The 18440-nt window shown below is 44.9% G+C and overlaps 1 protein-coding gene across 1 annotated transcript in view; it reads right to left on the bottom strand.

Moving 5' to 3' along the window:
- LOC126199690 (paired box protein Pax-3-B-like) overlaps positions 1 to 18440 on the bottom strand; it is a 160700-nt gene that overhangs the window by 104928 nt on the left and 37332 nt on the right. Inside the window, exon 3 of the mRNA XM_049936617.1 lies at positions 17462 to 17627. Coding sequence (XP_049792574.1) covers positions 17462 to 17627 — 166 coding nt within the window. The remainder of the gene's footprint in view (positions 1 to 17461; positions 17628 to 18440) is intronic.

Below are 18440 nucleotides of genomic sequence, written 5' to 3'. Positions count from 1 at the left end.
CAAAGAAATGGTATGTGCCCATTGTACGAGTATTTATCTCACGGTCACTTTCCTGGGTGTTGGTTATTACTTTTAGAGAAATTGTCATGGCTATAGAATTTCATTAACGTAAGGAGCCACATAGCTTCGGCGAAAGGAGAAACTGTATTAAGAGAAATATTTAAGACAACGCACAAAGCACAGCGTCAGTCGGCAGTCAGAAAGTGAACTAGTGCTCCCACTGAGGTCACACTACAAGTTGATTCTTTCAAAGAAGTAGACAGCAACCAGCCATTATCGATAACGTTATTTATTCGCATAAATAGCTCCGCAACACGCTTTGAACCGACAGTTTTATCTTTAGGTGGTTGTTCACATGAAGACGCACAATTCTTGAAATGTAGATAAGTTTTCGGCTCTTTATTTCCCCTTGTGCCTCGATATAGTTGGGATGATGGTGCCCTGCAGTAAAAAGCGATATTAGAAACGACCTATTTAAACGTGACTATCCTTCATAATGTTCGAATACAATGTCAACAAATCTGTAAAACTGAGTAGTTTTAGTTATATTTTCTTACGTCAATAATATTGCGTCGTTTTGTTGTAATGTTGTTGATTTGTTGTTACGAAATACTGTAGAGTGCGCACAGCATTTGTCTGATTTGCACAATGCCACACTATATAAAGCGCGGCGCACACATCAAGAAGTTTTTGCGACATGGAAAATGTACACAAGGATGGCGGTATCACAAATACAACAGTGTCGACGAAATACTCTCTTACAGATATTAGAGTATATACACTATTTGACAATTGAAAATTTACGAAGAATAAACGTTACATGCATTTAATATTCAAGCAGATTTCATTACGAATAAAGTCAACAGGCGTAGCAACCACTTTGTTTGGGAATATTGTGTTACACACAGGGAACAAAATAAGTGGCAAGAAATTAATAGATGTTACGATAATACAAATTATATTAACATCTGATAGCAAGTTGAAAATTTAAATTAATTTAGCAAGTGTATGAGTATGTGACGGAGCGGGCTGCTATATTTTAGTGCAGTGTTTATACTGGAGTAGCGAACCTGACAATGCTTCGCAACTGCTAAATTCGTGTAGACATTGGACAAACATCCACCCCTCTGTCCATCCTCTCCTCCCGCCCTCTTTCCCCATCTCCTCCTCCTCCAGAACCCCTCTCCCTGTGCATCACCTCTTCTACTCCCCTCTCTGTTCATCTTCTCCTCCCTCGTCTCTATGTTCATCCCCTGCCCCCTCTATCCGTCCCCTCACTCCTTTCTTTGACCTTGATATTTGTTTCTTGTTACTGCAAACGAAGCCTTGATTAGAGATTGAAGTCGCTTAAAACGAATAGGAAAATCGGTTGGAATCATTGATATATAGGATTGAGACACACCTCTTCAGGTGCTGCATCTGTAGGATATTAGCTTCAGTGACACTCAGTCTGTGAATGAGTAGGATTACGAACTTCTGGATGACTCAGATTCCGTAGCAGTATTCTCATCTTAGCTCCATAAACCACAAATACAGATCCCCTATTTTCTGTAAAACCAACAGCATAAAAGAAAACAAAACGGCCCATTGTTGTGTGTACAAATTCTGTTCGAAAATACACTGAAGAGCCAAAGAAACTGGTACACCTGCCTAACGTCGTGTAGAGTCCCTGCGAGCAGGCAGAAGTGCCGCAGCATGACGTGGCATGGACTCGACTAATGTCTGAAGTAGTGCTGGAGGGAACTGACACCATGAATCCTGCAGGGCTGTCTACAAAGGGGGTGGAGATCTCTTCTGGACAGCACGTTGCAAGGCATCCCAGATATGCTCAATAATGTTCATGCCTATGGCCAGCAGAGATGTTTAAACTCAGAGGAGTGTTTCTGGAGCCACTCTGTAGCAATTTGGACGTGTGGAGTGTCGCATTGTCCTGTTGGAATTGCCCAAGTCCGTCGGAATGAACAATGGACATGAATGGATGCAGGTGATTAGACAGGGTGCTTACGTACTTTTCACTTGTCAGAGTCATAGCTAGACGTATCAGGGGTCCCATATTACTCCAACTGCACACTCCCCACACCATTACAGAGCCTACACCAGATTGAACAGTCCCCTGCTGACATGCAGGGTCTATGGCTTCATGAGGTTCTCTTCACACCCGTACACGTCCATCCGCTCGATACAATTTGAAACGAGACTCGCCAGATCAGGCAACATGTTTGCAGTGGTCAAGAGTCCAGCGTCGGTGTTGGCGGGCCCAGGCGAGGCGTAAAACTTCGTGTCGTGCAGTCATCAAGGGTACACGGGTGGGGATAATGTTTCGTTGAATGGTCCGCACGCTGACACTTTTTGATGGCCCAGTACTGATATCTGCAGCAATTTGCGGAAGGGTTGCACTTCTGTCGTATTGAACGATTATCTTCAACCGTCGTTCATCCCATTCTTTTCCGGCCGCAGCAATGTCGGAGATTTGATGTTTTATCCGGATTCCTGATATTCACGGTACACTCTCGAAATGATCGTACCGGAAAATCCCGATTGCATCGCTACCTCGGAGATGCTGTGTCCCATCGTTTGTGGGCCGACTCTAAGACCACGTTCAACTCACTTGAATCTTGATAACCTGTCATTGTAGCAGTGGTAACCACTTTAACAACTACTCCACACACTTGTTGTCTTATATAGTCATTGCCGACCGCAGCGCCGTATTCTGCCTGTTCACAGATCTCTGTATTTGAATACGCATGCCTATGCCAGTTTTTTTGGAGCTTCAGCGTATATATAAATAGGAAGAATAGATGTGGGAGAAACAAATTGGCTGATGGCTTATAGGCCCCCTGTCTTTGTTGAAACTTATGGCAAGAAGAAATCGAATCCACACATTTTCACAGCAGAGCACAACATTTTGTTTCTTTTATACTGTTGTAAAAGAAAAGCTGCATATTGTTTGAAAATGTATAGTCGTTGTCGTTCTGAATCTTTATTAGAATTTGAAGAACTTTTTGAGACTTTTGCAAACGGCCTATATGTGTCTGAATGTTCAATGGAGTATTATGTAATCATCTGAAGTAGTCGGTCAAGAACTTTTCGAGATTTGTTTATGTATTTCCATCTATTTACGTAGATTCATAGAGATACCTTTCTCACCATGATGCGTTATTTGGATAAGGGCTTCTGTGCTTTTTGCTCAGTGCCTGTTGATACTTGTATGCGTTCAAAATAAAAACATATGGCATCTAAAAGTTCTTTGGACCAAGTCTCGAAGCTTTCAGCTTTTCCTATATAGTAGGAGGGATACTTTTGGCAGCTGAATTTGTATATACCTGATCTTTTATAGGGGGGGGAGGGGGAGGGGAGATATTTTTCGTCAGGTTATGAGTGGCTAGCTTCTAGAGTTTGTGATATCTGTGGAAGCTCATACTCGTATTAATGTTCCAGTTTTTAAACAGATTACTTATTTTGTAAGGTATGCTCCGTGAGATTTTATGCTGCTTTCTACCGTCTCTTGTGTTGACTGCATAGCTATATACTATGAGGCTTTGTTATCTCATGTTTTCTGGATTTTTTGTGACTATCTGCCACGTGAGGGTTATGTCCGTAGTCTGAAGCTATGTTTTTATGATAATGATTTGTTTATATTGTTTGTGTGGTTGAAATGAAGTCTGATGTAGGCGATTCATTGCAATTCAGCTACTTTCTGTAAAATTCAAAATAATGTTTCCGGTTTTTGCTGAAGTTTTTTTAAGTCTAAGGAGCTGAAGTAGCTGTTGGTTTCGTGATCAACAGTGAATTCAATGTTTTTGTGAATGTTGATCAGCTTTGTTGCTCACCTTTTGTTGCTGATGTGTTAATTTCCTCATTGGTGCCATCAAACACAATTATTGTATTATCCATACATCTTTTATACTATATGATTTTGCTGTTAACTTTGAAAAATGTTTTCTGTAAGTGGTTTACGAAATATGTGCTAACTTCCCAACTTTGATGCTGCCAATTGCCAACTCATCTTTCTGTTAGCCAATTAGTTCATAAGCGTTCCTAATGAAGTAGTTGTTTTCAGAAGTATAAAGCGTGTTTACATGAGCTAGCAGTTTGTTATTTATTCCATATGAAGGTCTGTTCCTAGAATTAACGATAGGCTTGATTGTACAGTTTTGTTTATGAATTTTAGGCTGTAACTGGAGATGAGGTGCAATGGGGCTCATAGCGACGCAGAATAAAATATAAATAAACATTACTCTCTTTGACAACAACATACAGTGAGTAATCCAATATAAACTCTACACTAAAATATAGCAGCCGGCTCAGTCACACACTTGTTAATTTTAACTTTCAGCTAACTATTTATTACATGTTAATATAATTTCTACTGTCGTAATATCTATTTTTTACCATTATTTTCTTCCCCGTGTACACCACAATATTTGATGATGAGGTCCAATATTCCGAGGAGCGTAGGGGACTATGCAGGAGACCCGCAACCGTCGTACTAGGCAAGGTCCTATCGGAGGTGGTTTGCCATAATTTAAGTAACATTTCTTACCAAACTGGTTGCTACATCTGTTGACTTTCGTCGTAATTAGTGATCACTGAATATTAAATGCGTACAATGTAACGACTATTCTTCGTAAATTTGTAAAGCCAAATCAATGTATATATTGTAATGTCTCTGACAGATAATTTATTTGGAACTGTTATTTACGATATCGCCGTCTTTGTGTACATTTAGGTCTAGTAAAATTTTTTTGGTGTCTGTGTGGTTCTTTACGCCGTGTGGTTATGTACAAATCAAACGATTGCTGCATAAACTCTACAGTATTTTGCGACTACAAGTTAACAACATTCCAATAAAATGATGTAGGATTTTCTAGGTAAGTGAAATATAACTTCATCTGTACAAGCTTAAAGAATTGTTGACACTGTATTCGATCGTTATGAAGGATAGTTATTAGAATCAGACCTTCACTCTGCAGCGGAGTGTGCGCTGATATGAAACTTCCTGGCAGATTAAAACTGTGTGTCGGAGCGAGACTCGAATTCGGGACCTTTGCCTTTCGCGGGCAAGTGCTCTACCAACTGAGCTACCCAAGCACGACTCACGCCCCGTCCTCACAGCTTTACTTCTGCCAGTACCTCGTGTCCCACCTTCCAAACTTTACAGAAGCTCTCCTGCGAACCGTGCAGAACTAGCACTCCTGAAAGAAAGGATATTGCGGAGACATGGCTTAGCCACAGCCTGGGGGATGTTTCCAGAATGAGACCTTCACTCTGCAACATCACACACATCCATGCCCGAGGCAGGATTCGAACCTGCGACCGTAGCAGTCGCAAGGTTCCGGACTGAAGCTCCTAGAACCGCTCGGCCACCGCGGCCGCCTAAAATTATTTCACCATTTATCTTTCGCCTTTCAGAAATGGTTGGTTGGTTGGTTTGGGGAAGGAGACCAGACAGCGTGGTCATCGGTCTCATCGGATTAGGGAAGGATTGGGAAGGAAGTCGGCCGTGCCCTTTCAGAGGAACCATCCCGGCATTTGCCTGGAGTGATTTAGGGAAATCACGGAAAACCTAAATCAGGATGGCCGGACGCGGGATTGAACCGTCGTCCTCCCGAATGCGAGTCCACTTTCAGAAATGCTCAGTGCAGTACACGTTTCGATTTGAGCGCCACCTCTCTGGGACTTCACTTCACTGTTTTGCAATCACCACATGCCATGACTCGATTAGTGCGGACTGGTAAATACGTGTAAGAGACTCAAGCTGTCATGGCGTCACATCGTACACACGTGACTCCGGGGTTCGCCTCACAGTTGGCGTGTGCCGAGTGTCAGAGGACACTGAAGTGACAGACTTTTAGTACTCATTCGTACACACTGGCAGGCGGTGACGTGTGTGGTGAACCGGACTGTCAGACGGGATGGATATCTGCTGCGCTGCGGAAGTGTTTGGGTATTCCGAGAACCACTTTATTTGGGACTGCTCTCACGATACGTATTCCCACGATAAGCCGCAGGTTTGGAAACAGTTCACTTACACTTTCCCGAGATAGGAGTGGCTTCGAAGCAGCTTGTGATGTGCGTGACAATGCGCCTAGCGACTTCCAGGAAGACGTTCATAAGTCAGACGTCGCAGTCTAGGGAGTGCGCGACCACCGCGGCGCTACAGCGACGGTCTACGATGTGAGACTCACACTCGACGAACACTGAGCCGTTGATGTCACAATATCGTATTGCGGCACTGACTCTGCGCGCGTCGCATGTCAGAGAGGATATCTTTGACCTTAATAAGGCGTTGCAGACGGTTCAAGCTGAAGTCCGTTCTCTTAGCAATAACGGAATCCGAAGACAGTAGAAATCATAAGTTTGATTTAGCATGTCACTGAACAACGTACGGATGTCTACTGGCGTAATTTGCCACTGTGAAGTCTCCATGAAGCCTTTTTAGCCCAGGGGGAGCCGTCACATAAAAAGTAAGCTCTGTTCCTAACGATATCCGAGACAAATTAATTTAAAACTGTCGGAAAAGGGACAAGTGCTGGTATGCTAAAGTAACGAATCGCTGCTTTCTCTACATCACTGTTTCCATCCGAACAAAAACGTGACCATCGAATTCAATGCGTTTTAAAGCGTGTGCAGCACTATTAAACGCGACTTGGCAGCAAATCAACAGTATTTTTCTTTCAAGTGATTCGTACTGATGATGTTCCTGTTTCATGTATCCCAGAAACCAGGACCTGATGATGATCTTGTGTATGGAAATTGGCAACACAAGAGATCCACTGTCGGTGTATATTCCAACATGTGTTGTATAAAAAAGCAACAGTAAACACTGGAAACAGGGTGCTACAAAAGGAGTTTAAGTATGAAATGGACAGATACAGTGCGTAGCGTAGAAAAACTATGACGAAGAGTGTAAATAATAAATCTGTCGTTCAGGAGGAAGAACAGCTTTTGCAAACTTATACAAAATTCGACATTGCAAGGACGTGTGGAGGGAAAGAAAAATGTTGGGGCAGACAAAACATCTCAAAATAAATTTCTCAGAAAATATATGCGTTGTCCACACAATTAATTTGGCCTCTAGGAGCCCACTGTGCACAATATTACCTACCCGCAGCATAGTGTGTGTGGAGAAGGTGAGCAAGGGAACACCGCCGGCCGAAGTGGCCGCGCGGTTCTGGCGCTGCAGTCTGGAACCGCGCGACCGCTACGGTCGCAGGTTCGAATCCTGCCTCGGGCATGGATGTGTGTGATGTCCTTAGGTTAGTTAGGTTTAACTAGTTCTAAGTTCTAGGGGACTAATGACCTCAGCAGTTGAGTCCCATAGTGCTCAGAGCCATTTGAACCAAGGGAACACCTGGAATGGAAACAGGAACAATAGTGCCGGTTCTCATCACCAACAAGGAGGCGGCCAAGTACCACTCTTCGTGTCAGACACGCACTACCTCGTACGTCCAGCTTGTTGGTGGCTAAGTCACGTGTGGGGCCAGTATCATATTTGGATGTCGGTCACCTGTCATCGCTGTTGAACTCAATTTAACGGCTGTGTAGTATTAAGGCAGGATCCTCCACGCTACTGGCCACTCCTGCAATGAACAAATTTAATATAGGTTCGTCTTTGAAGACGATAACACCCTAGTACATCAAGCCCATCTAGTGAATATCTTTCTCCAGGAGGCAGATATCAAACGAACAGAATGGCTTGCAGTTTCTGCTGACACGACGCAGAGCATGCTTGGGACCAGTTGACACTTGAGTACGTCTTCAAGAGGCATGGATGGCACTAGGATAGCCGCTTTTAACGAGTGACGCAGGTTTGAACACCGAAGCCTCGACCACCATGTGCACATTATGTCAAGAAGTGTCTACGCATGTCACAACGCTCAGAGTGTTTAATAACCTCTCCAACAGACCGTATCGACAGCGTCTCGGAGGCATCACAGCTAGCAACTGATAGACGCCACCAGAGGCGCGACCAACACGTCCCTCGGACCAGACCACTCGCAGCACAGAGCTAGGCATGCGGCCACAAGTTAGCCATCAACAGCACGCCGGAAGAGCTGTTACAAGTCTCGCTTAGCTATTATTTGGGTATTGACCCGCCTGTGGACTTTGACTTTCTGGTGACCGTTACTGGCATTCCTCCCGTGTTCAGCTGTCGATGGTCTAGCGCTGTTTATGGATTACGAGTTTGTCAAGACCGGACATAAAAGGGTGAAGTAAAAGGGGGTACCGAATGTTGCACGACTAACACAGCAACAAATTTTTGATTCCAGAAATGTGTAAAGATGTGCAGTTTAAAAAAAAATAGCCTTTATATGGATTATTTTTTCCACACATAAGATATTTTATTTTGTTCCATGTGGCTTTGTCTATAATTCCCTGCTCTCACTGAATGGTTTATTTAACTGATCTTGATGTTGTTGGTAATAGTAGGAATACAGACATCAAAAGTTTCGCCAAGTGCACGGGGTTTCAAAAAGATTCATGCGATTTCACTCCGCTTTATTTTCAACCGCAATGAAGCACAAATTTGGGGTGAATATTAAGTTAAGCATCGAAATTGCAAGTTTACCTCGGCGCTAGCTGTAAGCTGCCGGTTCATATGGTAGCCGGTAGCGGTGCGTATCCCATGGATCATTTTGCACGATAAATCGTGATAATGTGGAGCGAGTCTTTTTACATTCACATCACAAATTAATTTGTTCACGTCGTTACATGATGAACATTTCTAATTTTTTTTTTTTTTTTTTTTTTAGAAAGAGAGATGTACAGATGTGAGTTACTAGTTCTTACCCACCACCTTTTACACATTACAACAATAGAAATTATTCTGTGGAACAGAAGGAGTTGTCAAGGAGAAACTTTGTCAGTTCGTTTTCAGATCTTCATTTGCTGCCTGTCAGACAGTTGTATGTCTCTGTATAAGTGCTCAAAACTTCTTGTTGCAGCATTGTGCACCCATTTTAGTGCTATAAAGAACTTTAACGAGGAGTAATGAATGTATTGTAACTATGTTCACCATTCCAGACGGGGCGTGAGTGGTGTTTGGTAGCTCAGATGGTAGGGCACTTGCCCGCGAAAGGCAAAGGTCCCGAGTTCGAGTCTCGGTCCGGCACACAGTTTTAATCTGCCAGGAAGTTTTATATTCACCATTGTTCCTTTTGAACAGTTGATTGTTTACAAGAAATTTCATGAGGGAATAAATACACTGTAAAGCAGTAGTCAGAATGCCCAACTCCTTAAACGCATGACTGTGAAGTGATAGTGGGTGAGCACTACATAATATTCTTACAGCACGTTTTTGAGGAACGAAGACTTTCCTTCTTAAAGATGAGTTACCCCAGAACATTATTCCATATGACATTATTGAGCGAAAATATGCTAAATATTTCAACTTACGGATTTGTCTTTCTCCAAGATTTGCAATGATCCTAAATGCAAACTTGGCTGAACAAAGTTGTTGTACGAGTTCCAAAACGTGCTTTCTCCAGTTTAAATTCTCGTCGATTGTAAACTACATATTATTATGGTAGGCACAGTAACTCTTACTGATTGCTGCACTACACATCAAAGTGACACAGACACAGTACATTATTTCTGAACAGTCACCGGGTCCGTAAACAACGGTGAGAATGTCCTATCACTCGTTCATTTCCTCGACGACAGAAATCCGCTCCTTGGTCACGGAGCCATTCGAGAACTGCAGTGTGAACGCCCTCATCGTCGGAAAATTTGCAATTTCTGTGAATAAGTTCCTCGATTCCGTGAACATTATCGTTTGTCGTCGATGGCGATGCCCTTCCTTCCCCATCAGCATCGACAACGTTTGCGCGACCTCTGTCAAATTCTAATAATTTCCGGGTATGCAGCCGGATCCCGTCGACATTCTGCCACGATATTTCGGCCCAGAGACGTCCGGCCATCATCAGGTGAGTACACAACTACTGAAGAGCCCAGGTGCAGTCGCGGTATTTATGCCGAGTCTCGCGCATGCGAAATGTACTGGCATCCTACAGCGCATGCGTCAGGTGTTGACATGCGCAGCATAGCCGAGTTGTACGTGCTGCCCTCGGTGGTGAAAATAAAGGTTCATCTAGTGATTGAGTATCGAATGACACTGTCGATTCCACTGTGATTGTATAATTTTAATAACAGGATTCCAATTTTTATCCAGCTGAAAGCCGTTGTCACGATTTATAAGATTATTGGCAAGACGTATTTCCACTGATTCCTTGATTACGGAATCCCAAAAACCGGAAACCGGGGCTAAAATTTTTGTTCCATTGTATTCCATGGAATGTCCCAATGAAATACAGTGCTCTGCTACTGCCGATTTTGACGGTTGCCGCAGACGGGTGTATCTTTCATGTTCTATACATCGTTCATGGACAGTTCTTGTCGTCTGGCCAATATATGCAGTAGTTGTGTACTCACCTGATGATGACCGGACGTCTCTGGGTCGAAATATCGTGGCAGAATGTCGACGGGATCCGGCTGCATACCCGGAAATTATTAGAAGAAGAAATACGCCGGGAAAATTTCAGAAGTCACCTCTGTCAAATTGTTGGTACCATTTCACTACAACTGGAGACGACACTGCATTTGGTCCATACACGGCCAGCATTTCACAGTGAACCAGTGTGCAGTTTAGATGCTCTGTCCACAAGAATTTTACTATCACACGTACTTCAGCTTCGGAGTACGCCTCAAGCTGTCGCGCCATTTCGCTCCCGCTCTTTGATGCACCTGTTAAAAAAATGTTCTAATGTCTGCGAAATCTTATGGGACTTAACTGCTAAGGTCATCAGTCCCTAAGCTTACACACTACTTAACCTAAATTATCCTGAGGACAAACACACACACCCATGCCCGAGGCAGGACTCGAACCTCCGCCGGGACCAGCCGCACAGTCCATGACTGCAGCGCCTGAGACCGCTCGGCTAATCCCGCGCGGCTGCACCTGTTAAAGCAGCAGAACTGTGTCTGCAGGAAAGTCAGAACGCGTACTCTTTTGACAACGCGACTCTCTTGTTATTCAATGGTGTTAGCTTGGGAGGCACGTGTAACTTACTTTTTGAAGGCCCTCGTAACAGGTGTAATACAGACACGATCCGGTGTGCCAGTTGGTACTAACCGACCACCCTGCCATCCTTCACTGAGACCTTTATTGGACGCAGTATGGAGGGGCACTGTGTCTGCACCCCCGCTGTCCCAGTCACATTCTCAGTTTTCGCCACCTGAAGTCGCTGCTACTCACCCCCTCCCCCTCCCCCTCAATTGGCATCACGAAGCCTGAGTCCACCCCGCTCCATTCATGCCATCAAGGAAGAAATTCCCTGTACGAGGAATCTAACCCGGCTCCCCGTACGGCACTCAGCTGTGCTGGCCATTCAGCTACTAAGACGGACCGTAATAGATGTACCCTTGTAAAATAATTCCTACAGAAGAAAACCTTTGTAGTCCTACGCGTAAGTCAAAATCCACCATAACTTTCTGTATTAATTCAAGTACAACAAAATCTTGCGAAATCGGAAGATTCTAAGTAACACGCTGCACTATACGAATTACACCATGGCACGTATCCAACGGAGGGACTGATAATCTAACGCCCAAACCTCCAGATACAGACACTCAGATCGGTGCCAAACATACAACGAACGTGTATCGGTAGAGCAAGACATAGGTTTAGTTCGTACTATGCGGTGTCCGTATAAACGGCAGTTAAAAGTAACACCTGATCTACGAAGCACAGGAAAACCATATCTGTCAGAGTTTCTACTGCAAATCTCTCGTGGGTGAGATGGTAATGCATGTGGTGGTCGTATCAGAGGTCACGCGTTCAAGCACTAGTGATGACAATTTACATGTGAATCTTTTATATGGGAGAACATTTTACTAACATGCAAAAGGAGTTTTCAGAGTTTGTAGCGATGTTGTTTCGGAAGTATGCTTTTACTTTGTTAGTTGAACGTTATGTACTTATTATTGATATTATTTTGTTTACTACTACTACTACTAATACTACTGCTGTTATTATTATTATTATTATTATTATTATTATTATTATTATTACTTCCACACCTGTTATGCAACTGTTTATTTTTCACTTCTGATTGTATATTCTATGAAACTACAAACGTACGCTATGTGTTTACTGCTTTAAAAGAAACGAAGTGAAAGCAGACTGTCAAGAGAAAATTGCTATAAACTCCAAACATCGTTTTATATGTCATAAACATGCTGTCGCATTTAACAGTTTCACGCATAATACAGTAAAACAAAATTCGTTGTGAGGGTTTGAACCAAGGACCCTTTTGCGGAGATTAAACGCTCTACCAGCTTCTTTTATCTCATTTTGTTCCTAGCATTTGTTCGTAGCTGACGTTCGATGACACTCGTTCAAGTTTATCGGTAATCCATTCACTAATTTTTTTTTATTTTACTTTTATTTATTTATTTTGTATTACAGAGGCCAGCTAGCGCTCTAATCGAATACACTGAGCTACCAAGCAGGCTTCAACTTCATCACGGAAGCTATGCAAAGGAGTTATTCACAGTTATGCTTTTTATGTGCTTCGCCAATCTCGTTTTAATTTTAATTAACGCTTACGCGCATTCTGTTGTGTACGAACTACATCGGAGTTGGGATTCATAATTTATTAACATACAACGTTTGATAGCGATCTGAGAGCCTGACATCTGGAGGTTTGGGTGTAAGTAAAATAGACAGGTAAAACTTTCGAAACCATCTGATTCAGTATTAAAAAAAAGTTTACACTACTCGCCATTAAAATTGCTACACCAAGAAGAAATGCAGACGATAAACGGGTGTTCATTGGACAAATATGTTATACTAGAACTGACATGTGATTACATTTTCACGCAATTTGGGTGCATAAATCCTGCGAAAACAGTACCCAGAACAACCACATCTGGCCGTAATAACGGCCTTGATAGGCCTGGGCATTGGGTCAAACAGAGCTTGGATGGCGTGTACAGGTACAGCTGCACATGCAGCTACAACACGATACCACACTTCATCAAGAGTAGTGACTGGCGTATTGTGACGAGCCAGTTGCTCGGCCACCATTGACCAGACGTTTCCAATTGGTGAGACATCTGGAGAATGTGCTGGACAGGGCAGCAGTCGAACATTTTCTGTATCCAGAAAGGCCCCTACAGGACCTGTAACATGCGGTCGTGGATTATCCTGTTGAAATGTAGGGTTTCGCAGGGATCGAATGAAGGGTAGAGCACGGGACGTAACACATCTGAAATGTAATGCCCACTGCCGTCAATGCGAACAAGAGGTGACCGAGATGTGTAACCAATGGCGCCCCATACCATCACGCCGAGTGATACGCCAGTATGGCGCTGACGAATACACGCTTCCAATGTGCGTTCACCGCGATGTCGCCAAGCACGGATGCGACCATCATGATGCTGTAAACAGAAACCGGATTCATCCGAAAAGATGACGTTTTGGCATTCGTGCACCCAGGTTCGTCGCTGAGTACACCATCGCAGGCGCTCCTGTCTGTGATGCAGTGTCAACGATAACCGCAGCCACGGTCTCCGAGCTGATAGTCCATGCTGCTGCAAACGTCGTCGAACTGTTCGTGCAGATGGTTGTCGTCTTGCAAACGTCCCCCTCAGGGATCGAGACGTGGCTGCACGATCCGTTACAGCCATGCGGGTAAGATGCCTGTCATCTCGACTGCTAGTGATACGAGTCCGTTGGGATCCAGCACGGCGTTCCGTTTTACGCTCCTGAACCCACGGATTCCATATTCTGCTAACAGTCATCGGACCTAGACCAACGCGAGCGGCAGTGTCGCGATACGATAAACCGCAATCGCGATAGGCTAGAATCCGACCTTTATCAAAGTCGGAAACGTGATGGTACGCGTTTCTCCTCCTTACACGAGGCATCACAACAACGTTTGACCAGGGAACGCCGGTCAACTGCTGTTTGTGTAGGAGAAATCGGTTGGAAACTTTCCTCATGTCAGTTCGTTGTAGGTGTCGCCACCGGCGCCAACCTTGTGTGAATGCTCTGAAAAGCTAATCATTTGCATATCACAGCATCTTCTTCCTGTCGGTTAAATTTCGCGTCTGTAACACGTCATCTTCGTGGTGTAGCAATTTTAATGGCCAGTAGTGTAGTTGTGAATCTTCAGGTTTTCGCGGCGCAAAGACTGCTCCATTAAGTTTCGGGAATGCAGCCGCATGAATTCTGCTTATTCTTCTAATATTGCGCCGCGAAAACCTGAAGATTCACATCAAGTACCTCTTCGGGGAGGAGATGGTTTTATGTGTTCGACGATTGGACAAGCTACGAAATTTGAGAGCGAGATTATTGAGCTCTTTATGTTTTTTACTGAGGTGCCGTGACCATGACATAATTCCGAAGTTTGCCAGGTTAGTACATTTTATAAAATCGACTTCCATGAATAAGATTTTATTTAAAGCTGGTTCTGCTATTGTTAAGGAGAGGATCCGATTTACACGAAGGAAGCTGGATCTTGTTTCTCAAGAACTTTATCGTCTGCATCTGAAGATGTCTGTGGAGTTACCCAGCAACTCTTGGAACTGGATAGAGGGTACAACTTGGGCCAAATCAGACGGGGTTCGTGAGGTAGCGACATCAAGACAGACTGCAAAGTTCAGCCGACTTGAGCCATCTCCACAGCAAGAAAGTATCTTTCGACGCTCCGTCATTAATATGACGGGTAGAGATTTGGACGATGCTACGACGATGGTCTTAAGCAAAGGACTGAATTTTGCACCCACGCCAAAGGTTTTGCCTATACCTGCATTCATCAGTGCCGTTGAAGAAGCTGTTCGACCACTCTCTACGGATTCTGCAGATGAAATAAGACGCGAAACTTGTCGAGCTGTTATGAAGGCTCGCCCACAAAGAAGCAATGTATCTGTGGCAGAGAGGACTGCACTACGTATTCTCCGCCAAGATACCGAAACGGTGGTTCTCCCTGCTGATAAAGGTAATGCCACTGTTTTAATGTCACGTGACGACTACCATGATAAGATATACAGCTTACTGAATGATAGTATGTACCGGAAGATCAGTAAGGACCCCACTAACAAGGTGGTAAGGAAGACGGCGTCGCTTTTGAATGCCTCCCCATTTCCACCGGATGTCATACGAAGACTGAAACCAAGTGGTGCAGTGCCTCCAAGGCTTTATGGACTCCCAAAGATCCATAAGAAAGACGTTCCTCTACGTCCTATCGTGAGCAATATTGGTTCTCCCAACTATGATTGTGCCAAGCACCTGGCGTCACTATTGAGGCCGCTTGTGGGAAAATGTGATCATCATATAAGGAACTCTGCAGATTTCATTGGCAAATTAAAATCTTTGAAACTGAACACCTCTGATTTATTAGTCAGCTTTGATGTAGTGTCGCTATTTACAAAGGTACCTCTCTCTGAATCTTTAGATCTTATTGGAAAAAGTTTTGATAAGGAGATTTTAGCTTTGTTTCACCATGTGATGACCTCCACATACTTTTTATTTAATAACGACCTTTTTGAACAGACTGACGGTGTTGCCATGGGTAGTCCTTTGTCACCCTTGGTGGCCAATTTATTTATGGAGGACTTCGAGGAGAAGGCCCTGGAGTCTGCTAGTTTGAAGCCTACAGTTTTTTGGAGGTACGTTGACGGCACCTTTGTAGTGTGGCCCCATGGCGAGGACAAATAGCAGGACTTCTTAAACCATCTGAATTCCATCCATGGACAAATTCAGTTTACAATGGAAGTGGAAAAGGAGGGATGTCTTCCATTTTTGGATGTCTTGGTTCGGCGTAAAGAAGATGGCACTCTGGGTCATGCAGTATACCGGAAACCGACCCATACGGACTTATATTTACATGCAAATAGCTGTCACCATCCTTCGCAGACGAGTAGTGTTCTAAGAACTTTGGTACACCGAGCACACGTCATATCTGATGAAAGTAGTTTAAAGGACGAACTTTTACATCTGAAGAGAGTTTTTGAGGACAACGGGTATTCTCCACAACAGATACGTAAGGCACTACAAATAAAACCTAAGGTGTCCGTAAGGAATGCAGAAGATGACGAGGAAACATTTAAATCCATGGCTGTCCTGCCGTATGTGGGAAGCCTTTCATCCAAAATAGGACGGATCCTCACTAAACATAAAGTAAAAGTGATTTTTCGTCCACCGGCGAAGACGGCTGCACTCCTGGGTTCAACCGAGCGAGGTGGCGCAGTGGTTAGACACTGGACTCGCATTCGGGAGGACGACGGTTCAATCCCGCGTCCGGCCATCCTGATTTAGGTTTTCCGTGATTTCCCTAAATCGCTCCAGGTAAATGCCGGGATGGTTCCTTTCAAAGGGCACGGCCGACTTCCTTCCCCATCCTTCCCTAATCCGATGAGACCGATGACCTCGCTGTTTGGTCTCCTTCCCCACAACAACCAACCAACCAACCAACCACTCCTGGGTTCTGTTGAAGATGACTTATTACTCCGCAAGCCTGGAGTTTACAAGATACCATGTGAATGTGGCCTTTCATATATCGGATAAACGAATCGTACAGTCCAAGAGGTGTACGGAACGTCGCAGGTACACTCGGCTCATACAACCCAGTAAATCGGCTGTGGCAGAGCATTGTATTGACTCTGGTCACTCTATGTATATGAAAATGTCGAAATTCTGACTTCTGTTTCATCTTTCTGGGACTCCGTAGTAAAAGAGGCCATTGAAATCCGACTGACGAAGAATTTAATTAATAGAGACAGCGGTTTCACATTAGATAAATCATGGAATCCGGCACTTTCAATATTGAACTTACAAAGACGTCGCTACAGTTCAGCTCCGCCGGCCGCGGTGGTCTCGCGGTTCTAGGCGCGCAGTCCGGAACCATGCGACTGCTACGGTCGCAGGTTCGAATCCTGCCTCGGGCATGGATGTGTGTGATGTCCTTAGGTTAGTTAGGTTTAAGTAGTTCTAAGTTCTAGGGGACTAATAACCACAGCAGTTGAGTCCCATAGTGCTCAGAGCCATTTGAACCATTTTTTTAGTTCAGCTCCCAGTAATACATCGACCTCCCAGCATGGATCGAATGCGCAGCCACAGACGTAACTCATGCTTATGTTATGTCTTTGCCGCCGATCAACACCACTGGCGCCTTGTTTATCTGTGGCCGCATGCGCAGTGGCGCGGTCCGCGAGTTTAAAAGGATGGAGCGCGCGCTGGAGCGTCAGTCGTACGGCTCTCTCCGAAGATGGCTGAAAGGTATACAGCCGAAATATTAGAAGAAGAAGCAGAATTCATGCGGCTGCATTCCCGAAACTTAATGGAGCAGTAGTGTAGTTATCTGTAAGAAGTACTGGAGGAGACCCCATAGCCACTCCGGCAATCAGAGAAGAGACAGGAGGAGAGGGAAGTGAGGTGAGGTAAGGCGAGCGTTACCTGCCGAGGATCTTGGAGACGCAGCCGTTGGAGACCTGCAAGATGCGCGAGATGTCGCAGGGCCGCGCCCCCGAGTGCGCCAGCTCGACGATCTTCTGGCGGGTCGAGTCCGGCAGCGGCCGGCCGCCCACGAACACGCCGCCCAGCTGGTTGACGCCGCTGTGCCCTGCAACACACGGCCACCACACTGTGTCTGCTGAGGAGCAACCACACTGGTACGCGGTTGCAGCTGCAGCTACTGGCTACAACAGTGGTAAGAGGTTGTGACTGGGCATCAAGATGGGAGGGGGCTGTGGCTGGTAACGAGCAACCACCGTACACTGGCTACCACACGGGAAGGGGCTGTGGTTGGTGAGAAGCAAGTACCACATGCTGGCTACCACATAGGAGGGGGCCGTGAATGGTGAGGAAGAACTGCCAGCTACTGTAACACACTGGAGAGGTGACTGACCACTGAGGAGAAACCACCAGATACTGGACACCACACTGGGACGAGGTTGCACCTAATGAGGAGCCACTACCACATACTTGTCACCACAGCTAATGGGTGTCAAGTTAGGATGGAGCTGTGTCTGGTGAGGGACAACCACCCCCCACTGGCAACCTCACTGGAATGTGGCTATAGTTGGTGATGAGCAACCACCAGCTACTGGCTGCCACACTCCAGAGGGGACTGTGGTTGGTGGCTACCACAAGGGGACATAGCTGTTGATGGTGAGGATCAACCATCAGCTACTGGCTACCAGACTACCAAGGGGAACTGGCTGGTGAGGAGGAACCACCTGTTACTGCCTTCAACATTGACGAGGAGCTGTGGCTGGAGAGGGGCAGTCACTATGAGGCAGCTGCACATTTACTGTACTTACCTACATTATGTGATCAAAAGTACCTGGACACCTATTAATGGACGTTACTGTGGGGTGTGTCCACCTTTCGCCTTTATGTCGCCTTGAACTCCGCTCCTGCACTTTCAGTGAAG

This window comes from Schistocerca nitens, chromosome 8 (genome assembly GCF_023898315.1).
Source record: "Schistocerca nitens isolate TAMUIC-IGC-003100 chromosome 8, iqSchNite1.1, whole genome shotgun sequence".
In the NCBI taxonomy this organism is placed as follows: domain Eukaryota; kingdom Metazoa; phylum Arthropoda; class Insecta; order Orthoptera; family Acrididae; genus Schistocerca; species Schistocerca nitens.
The sequence above is the reverse complement of the archived record's forward strand: the minus strand, read 5'-3'. Positions and strand labels throughout refer to the sequence as shown.